Raw genomic sequence first — 9,411 nt, forward strand, 5'->3', positions numbered from 1 at the left:
TAACAACGTGTGAAGGGTGTTGATGAAAATATTCAGACTTTGATGAATACATTTTTGGAAAGTCATTACAATGTTGAGTTCATTAAATCAGTTGTAAAACCTGTTTGTCTAACTTTATAGCACAACAAATTGGTTTTCAACATGTTTTTCTTTGGTTTTTTGGGGGTTTTTTTCCAGTTATTGTGGAAATTTGTGTCACGGCTGTCACTAGCGTCCCCTGTTACACAATAGAACAGTGGAGCTGGGACGCAACGAGAAGGTCTTTAATCTAATTCTTTCTTTGACCATGACAGCCGTTTATTTACCTCAGTCAGAATACCAATGCTGTTTGTCACCAACGGCAGATAAAGGCTCAAATCATTGACAAACATCAGGAGAAGCATCTTGGATTTGACACCATATAACTAAAGGGACCGATGACGTGTTCGGCTTTTTCTTAAGGAAGTACCGGAGAAAGGCTGTCGTTTAAATGATTTCATTTACTTCAGCTGTTGAAATTACAAGTTTACAGCACCGGACCTCCATGTAAAATCAGCCGTCTGCTTTCACACAAATGATGACCCTCAGAGCAGGCCGTCCAGTTTTATACCCCAACAGTCACAATAAAACGTGTTTTTATCTCCTTCCGGAAGCGTCGTGGCGGTCCTGCTGTCTCCCTGCTGGATCTTCTCCTCTCTCCGTTCATGTCCAACCTCGCCTCGTATCTGCTCCTTTCCTGGTGTAACAGATGACACACCTCCCTGCCTAGCCTTGATTATTAATATTATCTCACTGATTCTATTTACTATCTAAGTTTGGGACTTTCAGTTCGGACTCCGCTGGCCCAGAAAGTATCCTCCTGACTGTTAACCAGTTATGTAAGCATGTTGCAAACCCTCTGCTTTCTACATGTCAGTCAATAATTCAATTCAGTCATAGAAGCTTGTCAATGAAGCTTTGACCCTCAAAACACGGAGCTCCAACTCTTTGATGAGCACATCGCAATGTTTATATAAAACTCATAAAAAAACAGCTATTTATAATCATTTTATTCCTAACACCAGCAAAGCTAATGATGGGGTATTAATTAGCTGCACTGTAAATGAAGATGCTGCCTCTTTAAATTTCAGAAATGCAGACTTGGCTTACTGGAGGCCTAAATGGTGCTTACTCCATATTAGCATTGCAACAGCCTGAATACAAGCTTGTTTAGTTAAAACATTACCAACAGTGCCGGAGGTCCACATTTAATTAAGCCCGGTAATAAATTATCAAAGCTTTCATCTGTGAATGTCTCCACCTCTGGGGATGGGGAGGATTTCTGCTCGACGCACCTTTAAAGTTATGTGCCGCATAGCGCTTCTCAACCTTTTCTGCACACCTGCAGTATTTTGTAATCACTCCACACTAAGCTAGCTCACACTAAGCTTTCGCCTGAGATGCTGCAGAGATGGAGAAAGTGCTCAAATGTTTTCATTGTTGGCCATTGTTCATCTGAATGTTTTCATGGCGTTTGAATGTTAAGCTTTAAAAAAAAGAAGAAGAGAGAGACTGAAGGGGGCATTTTTAGAAGCCAAATCTGGGCTGCAAGCATATCCAGTGTAATTCTTTATGGTCGAGCTCTTAATTGAGTAGAGAAGATGGTTGGGGCCAGATTATTCATTTAAGTGAACTGGCCCGAATTCTCAACTAGCCTGAAAAGCCCTCTCTGGGTTGGGCAATGGAGGCAAGCGGAGAGGCAGCGCTGCTGGACGTGGTAGCAGCGCTACTGTGAGGGTAACAGAAGGCAAGGACCAACACAGTGGGGGGGCATGCACTCCGGGGCTGATGGGAAATACTGCTGCCTTAATATGCAATGCAGGACTAGATCCACCCTGGGCTTGCTGATCCTCGAGTGCCATTTTTGTGCCAGTGGTCAGACACACTAGAATAACAAAGCATACAAAGCAAAAGAGCAAAAGACAGAAAGTGAGGCACAGGCATGGAAGGCTGGAGTGAGGTGGGGACAGAAAGAGGTAGAGAAAAAGGCAGGTAGTAACAAAAGTGGAAAACACAGCAGACTACCAGTGAGATAAAGGTCAAAGAGACAGAAAACAAGAATAAAAACGTATAAAAGTACGTGTCTGTGTGACAGTGTGAGAGGGCTGTTTTGACTCGGGGGAAGGCAGAGGGAATGATAAAACAGACGGCAGACACAGGGAGAGATGAAAGCCGGTGCAGACCTTGAGCTTTCATTCGTCTCTCTGATGGTACTCTGGCGCTGTTGGAGCCTCTGGATGTCGCACAAAAATGTGCTTCAGCTTTGCACAGCCTTTCTTCTGCTTGGAGTGGAAGGCCCTCAAAACGAGACATAGTTAAAATGAGCTGGTGAGTCAGCACAACTGAGCAGTCTCTTCAAAACATGCTGCACCACCACCTGCAGAAACAAACTTTTCCTCTGTCTTTTTAAGGTTGAACCGGGGAGTGTGAAGCAGCAGACTACAAAAGATGTCGTTTTTATTCTTAATCTGAAAGAGTGCTCGGATTTTAGGCAGAAGAAGATAGAATCTGCTTTATTTCTGGAGATCATCCCTTTTAAAGTGGCAAGTGTTTCCAAAGAAGATTTCACCAGATCTTGGTCTAATACATGAAAACAACAGATACAACTAAAGACTTACTATTGTTGCAGATACATATTTGAAACAGCAATAGAGATCATTTCAAAACTCCCTGAAAAGCCTTCAGTTAATCCAAAATGCTGCAGCAAGAGAACTGACAGGGACTAGAAAGAGAGAGCGGATTCTCTTCATTGGTCCTTCTGCTTACATATAAGGTGTTGAATATTTAAGGTTGCATTTTATTTTAGAGACATATCACTTCATTAGCGCACTTCATCCTCAGACTGCTGGCTTACCTGAGGTTCCTGGGATATTTAAATGTAAAATGGAGGGACAGTCTTCAGCTTCCTGGCTGAATCCTTCCTTCCAGGCCAGCTGCTGGGGTTCCCGTGATGCACATTTCTTCTCTCCTCACCTTTTTTGTTCCGTCTTCCTGCTCTCACTGTCATGCAAGAGGAGCTCATCTGACCCAGCCTTTTGAAATTATTGGTGATTTCTTTGTGTGTAATATGTCGAGATGTCTCGTCTTCCCTTCCTGTGTGTCGCCAGCTCGTCATCTCTCTCTCTGTCGTGTTCCCTCGCTCCCTCTCTCATCTGCCCTTCCTCCTGTGTCAAGCTCATTCACTCTCGCATTCACACACTGGTGGAGGTTGTAGCCACAGCTGCCCTGGGGCAGACTGACAGAAGCGAGGCTGCCATATCGCGCCATCGGCCCCTCTGGCCAACACCAGTAGGCGGTAGGGTAAAGTGTCTTGCCCAGGGACACAACGACCAGGACAGAGAGCCCGGGGATCGAACCGGCGACCTTCCGGTTACAGATGAGCTTCCCAACCCCCTGAGCCACGATCGCCCCCTGATACATATTTCAAATAACTGTGGTTATTTGAAATATGATTTCCTTTTCACTTGTAAACAATTGAGCCCAAACCCAAGATTTCAACCCTCTGAGGTGTAACTTATCCTTATTTAGAGTATATTTTGGAGAAGGACATAAGTGATTTTTTTGGGGGGGGAAATGTGAACAGTTTTTGATCTCATCCAAATTGTCTGATTATTTTCTTTTTTCTGTAATTGCAAAGACTTTGGAATACAATGCACTAAATACAAAAATGATTATTCTGATTGCTTTTGGGTTAAACTTAGTGGGGCTGTGGAATTCGGGTCGTCATCATCAATACTACTTAAACCTTCGAGGGTTAAAGGGTCCTGAACCAAAGTCCATAAAGGTTTCTCACTTTAACTTCAAACTTCCACTACAGGTTTCCGCACTACACAGTGGGTGTTCTATTCATAACGAAAGCTCTTTTATAACTGCAGCTACATTTGAATGTACTCCCGGATCCATTTGCATCTACGATTTGAGTTTATACAAAGCAATTAAGAAGACGCCGTTGTCTAAACTCTTTGTATACGAATGCCAGATCAGCTTGTATATAGCTTGACAGGTCTGGAGCGCCTATAATTACAGTTGCTGAGCTGTGATTGGAGATGTGATGTTTGTGTGGTTTAGAGCGGAGTCAATTAACTGGTATCACCTGCGTGCTTACAAAGCCAGATGCCCTCCTTTAAAGTCTCGCTAACAATTAAAACATATCTCTGCATGTGATACATAGTGAGGACAGCCTACTAAATCAAAGCCACAGTATATTAAAAGTGTAATCAGGCACAGCATGGTGGGACTGCAGGCCTAGTTTGACCCCATCAAGACTTAATGAGGTCCGCCGAGTCGTTAACCTGCACATTTAAATAACATGCATCAATATTAATAGGTTATTAATGACTGAAAGCAATTATGTATACAGCGGACTGGGCAGAGAGCTGAGCAGAGACAGTAAGAGCAGAAGAGAGAGACAGTGATACTTTTAAGAGCATTGGGACGTGTGTGTGTGTGTGTGTGTGTGTGTGTGTGTGTGTGTGTGTGTGTGTGTGTGTGTGTGTGTGTGGTTATCAGTGGTGATGTATTGTAAACTCTCAAATAAAAGCCAGTGTTCAAATATTGGAGTTTCGAAATCATTGAGTCAGCAGGAAAGACCACAAAGGTTTTTATTAGAATGCACGTATGCTCTGGGTCCTACAACACCACTGCTTCTGTTGGCCTGCCTCTCTCACTGGGTCCTAGTTCTTGGTTGCTTCTGCCTCATCAATGGGTTGCCCTTCCCTTGCTTGGGCATTTAGTTTATCCCAAGAAGTCTTGCTTGGCCACATTGAAGGCGCCTGATTCTCCGACCTGCGAAATGTTTTCGTCAGGTTTAGTTTTAACATGTTCACTTTATTGTTTTGGGGGTTTTGGAGGTGGAGGGTGTTGTTTCAGGTATTTCTGCTTGTTCGTTACCACAGTTAGATTTCGGCTAGGACAGGGGTGGGCAAACTTTTTGATTCGTGGGCCACATTGAGTTCTAACATTTGACAAAGGGGCCGGAACAGGAGCAGATAGATGGCATGCTTTGAAAACATCACCTCATTGGGGGAAAAATACACATCTTGGGATTTGGAGAAAACATGTGCTTTAATTTCCAAATGAAGAAAAGTATTACAATAAAATCTCTGACTTCGAAATGAGTCTTTAAGCACTGAAAATCAAATAAATGACCATTTTATTTTAGAGCACTGAAAGTTCTGTTATCCTTCAGCATATCACCATCACTCTCCTGATGCAGATGTACTTGTCCTGTTCCTTTTATTCAGTTTGTTTCCCCGGTGCCAAAAGTCAACAACGACAAGTGCAAGGACGAAACGGTTGCAGCAAGTCAGTCTGTGAAGCGTTATCTGCGCGCACTGTTTATTTTAACAACTTGCCTATCACGTAGACACACACATTTTAATGGGAGCAGTGTTGTTGTTCTCCTTTTTTAGCCAGCGCATCAAAGTCTGGAGTTTTGTTGTGGAGGTTCTCAGGATGGGTCTGAGGTGTAGGTCTGTTAACTTGGATCTGTGGCTGGCTTTGTTGATGTTCATGACGCTGAAGGTCTGTTCACACATGAAGGTAGAGCCGAACAAAGCCAACATCATCTGTGCTTTTCGCCTTAGATTTGGAAACGCGGCATCATTGAGTGAAGCATAGAAGTCATTTAGTTTCAGAGAGCTGAACTTCTCTTTTAAGGCAGGGTCGGACTGAAGGTCGATCAGTTCGAGCTGAAGCTCCTCTGGAGCTGTTTCGGGGTCTTGTGACAGAGGAAAGGCCACCAATTGAAGTGACTTTTCAATTTTATCGAAATCCAAAAACCGACGGCAGAATTCTCCGTGCAGTGCATCCAGTGACTCACTGTATTTCTTTACTTTTGCTCCGGCCTCTTTCAGCGTGGCTAGTGTAGGAAAATGAGTGAATGACTTGTTCAAAATCTGCCTGGAGAATAAAGCCAGCTTGGATTTGAAGGCTTTCACATTTGTGTACATGTCATGCACAAGCTGCTCCTTCCCCTGCAGTTTCACGTTGAGCTCATTCAAGTGTGAAAATACGTCCGTAGCAAACGCGAAGTCACACATCCAGCTCTTGTTGCTCAGCTCAGGAAATTCATCAGTCTTCCCCTGCCGCTCCAAAAACACGCCAATCTCCTCTTTGAGCTCCCACACTCGTTGAAACACTTTGCCCAAACTCAACCAGCGGACACGTTAGTGATAAAGCAGGTCCTGGTGATCCGCATCAGTTTCCTCCAGGAACGCAATGAATTGAAGGTTCTGAAGTTGACGAGTTTCACCACAGGATTCACAACATGTATCAGCTGTAACACTGATTTACATAGAGATTCCTGGTGGAGGATGCAGTGGAGGAAAATGACATTCTGGTCAGGGTTTTCATTTTTCACTTTATTCTGGATTCTCCTCAGCAGGCCAACGTTTTTTCCCGTTAAATTCGGAGATCCATCTGTGGTGACGTTAACAAGCTTACTCCAGGGAAGCTTCATGTTTTCGATGGCAGCAGACACCCGTTCAAACAAGTCCTCTCCCCGTGTTTGTCCTTTCAGAGACTCCATTGTCAAAAACTCCTCCGTTATTTCAAAAGTTTCGTTGATTCCTCGGATAAAAATGAGGAGCTGAGCAGTGTCTTTGACATCGTTGCTTTCATCCAGTGCTAAAGAATAAAAACTTCGCCTTTTTGTTTAATCTGCTGGTGATGTCTTCATCTATTAGTTCTACACGGCGAGTCACTGTCCGCCGTGATAAACTGATTTTCTCAAATTTGTCTCCGGGCACAAAATACCTGCTGTCTCTACCATACATTCTTTTAAAAATGGTAAATGGCCTGCATTTGTATAGCGCTTCAGAAACATCAGAATTGCAGGGAAAATAAAACATTAACACGGTTAATTTATTAAATTTTTTCAAGTTTGGCGGGCCGAATCAAAACGTTTAACCGTGGCCGTAGTTTGCCCATGCCTGCACAACAGTATTGACATTATTGCACGCAGCCAGATCAATTCCTTTCTCTTATTTCACAGCTATAGCTTGATTCTTTATCTTCACTTTTCATATTACCACAGTAATATATTACATGCATGTTTTGAAAATCTCCTCGGTTGTACATGAAATTATTTTTAACCATGTAAAACAAATAAATGAATTTCTTTTTCCTTTCAACTCTCTTATCCATGAAATTGTGATTTATATTTATAACCAACAAGATAATAGATTTTTGAATTATCCTTCAAGTTTTGTTTTTTTTTAGATCATTTCGAACCAAAATCCAAGTTTGCTAAAAACAAATTCTAACTATCTAAATTCTATGTTTCTTTTCAAAATAAAAGAGTGGAAATACATTTATACAGATATAAAGAAAGCGAGAAAGAATAACAACAAAAGCAGTTTTCTCTACTGGGTTACAACTGTGATGGGATGCTACCTATGCAAGTCTGGCCCTGAAATTTCCTCCCTACTAAATATATAACACTCAACCGTTAGTCGTATTGTAACAAAATTGGAAATGAGGCAACTTACCCATGAAGTTGTAGGCCACGTATAATCGCATAGCTCAGGCCCTTTAGTGCCAGTGGGGAAAAAAAACTCTTCATGCTTCAGCATTCCAAGACATTATGATTAATTTCATGTTTCCATCTTTGTGGGAAGAGTTTGGGGATGGCTCCTTCCTGCTCCAACAAGACTGTGCAGCGCTGTACAAAATGTGGAAGAACTTGACTGGCCTGCACAGAGTCCTGACCTCAGGAGACAGCACCTTCTCGTACAACACCAGACTTCACAAATGCGCTTCTGGAAGAATTGTCAAAAATTTTCATAAACCCTGTGGAAAGCCTTCCCAGAAGAGTTGAAGCTGTTATAGCTGCATATTGTGGGCCGGTATCATATCAAATACTATGGATTTAGAATGTGATGGTATCATATCAAATACACTCAACAAAAATATAAACGCAACACCTTTGTTACTGCTCCCATTCCCCATGGGATGGACGTAGAGACCTAAAATTCATTCCAGATACACAATATAACCATCCCTCCCAAACAGTGGTCACAAATCAGTCCAAATGTGTGGTAGTGGGCACATCTGCTATATTGAGATAATCCATCCCACCTCACAGGTGTGCCACATCAGGATGCTGATCTGACATCATGAGTAGTGCACAGGTGTACCTCAGACTGCCCACAACAAAAGGCCACCCTGGAATGTGCAGTTTTTTGTGCTATTGGGGGTCTGGGGACCCAGAACCGGTCAGTATCTGGTGTGACCACCATTTGCCTCATGCAGTGCAACACATCGTCGCATGGAGTCTATCAGATTGTCAATTGTGGCCTGTGGAATGTTGGTCCACTCCACTTCAATGGCTGTGCGAGGATGTTGGATATTCGTGGGAACTGGTACACGCTGTCGTATACGCCGGTCAAGCACATCCCGAACATGCTCAATGGGTGACATGTCCGGTGAGTATGCTGGCCATGCAAGAACTGGGACATTCGCAGCTGCCATCTGCCCTGAACAATGTGAACCATGATTCATCCGTGAAGCGCACACCTCTCCAACGTGCCAGACGCCATCGAATGTGAGCATTTGCCCACACAAGTCTGTTACGGCGACGAGCTGGAGTCAGGTCAAGACCCCGATGAGGACGACGGGCATGCAGTTGAGCGTCCCTGAGACGGTTTCTGACAGTTTGTGCAGAAATTGTTTGGTTGTGCAAACCAATTGTTCCAGCAGCTGTCTGGGTGGCTGGTCTCAGACGATCTTGGAGGTGAACCTGCTGGATGTGGAGGTCCTGGGCTGGTGTGGTTACACGAGGTCTGCGGTTGTGAGGCCGGTTGGATGTGCTGCCATATTCTCTGAAACGCCTGTGGAGACGGCTTATGGTTGAGAAATGAACATTCAATGCACGGGCGACAGATCTGGTTGACATTCCTGCTGTCAGCATGCCAGTTGCACGCTCCCTCATTGCTTGTGGCATCTGTGGCATTTTGCTGTGAGACAAAACTGCACATTCCAGGGTGGCCTTTTGTTGTGGGCAGTCTGAGGTACACCTGTGCACTACTCATGATGTCAGATCAGCATCCTGATGTGGCACACCTGTGAGGTGGGATGGATTATCTCAATATAGCAGATGTGCCCACTACCACACATTTGGACTGATTTGTGACCACTGTTTGGGAGGGATGGTTATATTGTGTATCTGGAATGAATTTTAGGTCTCTACGTCCATCCCATGGGGAATGGGAGCAGTAACAAAGGTGTTGCGTTTATATTTTTGTTGAGTGTACTAAGAATGTGATGGGACAGACGAGCGAATACTCTTGGTAATATAGTGTATTTTATGTTATTCGTAGTGAATTATTCACTTAATTTAAATGTAACTGTGTTACTTTTCCTTCTCTACTATGACCACAAATTCACAAAATA

At 43.5% G+C, this 9,411-nt stretch overlaps 1 protein-coding gene across 1 annotated transcript; it reads right to left on the reverse strand.

Annotated features, from left to right (window-relative positions):
* Positions 1-5,375: 5,375 nt before the first annotated feature.
* LOC146708552 (general transcription factor II-I repeat domain-containing protein 2-like) lies at positions 5,376-6,547 on the reverse strand. The gene is made up of 2 exons (XM_085460807.1): positions 6,313-6,547; positions 5,376-6,157 (listed from the first exon to the last, which is right to left on the reverse strand). The coding sequence occupies exons 1-2, from the start codon at positions 6,545-6,547 to the stop codon at positions 5,376-5,378; spliced, it is 1,017 nt and encodes a 338-aa protein (XP_085316933.1).
* Between the last annotated feature and the right edge of the window lie 2,864 nt (positions 6,548-9,411).

This window comes from Copadichromis virginalis, linkage group LG6 (assembly GCF_057382275.1).
Source record: "Copadichromis virginalis isolate Kocher_CV1m ecotype Utaka linkage group LG6, C_Virginalis_male_GT1.1, whole genome shotgun sequence".
In the NCBI taxonomy this organism is placed as follows: Eukaryota; Metazoa; Chordata; class Actinopteri; order Cichliformes; family Cichlidae; genus Copadichromis; species Copadichromis virginalis.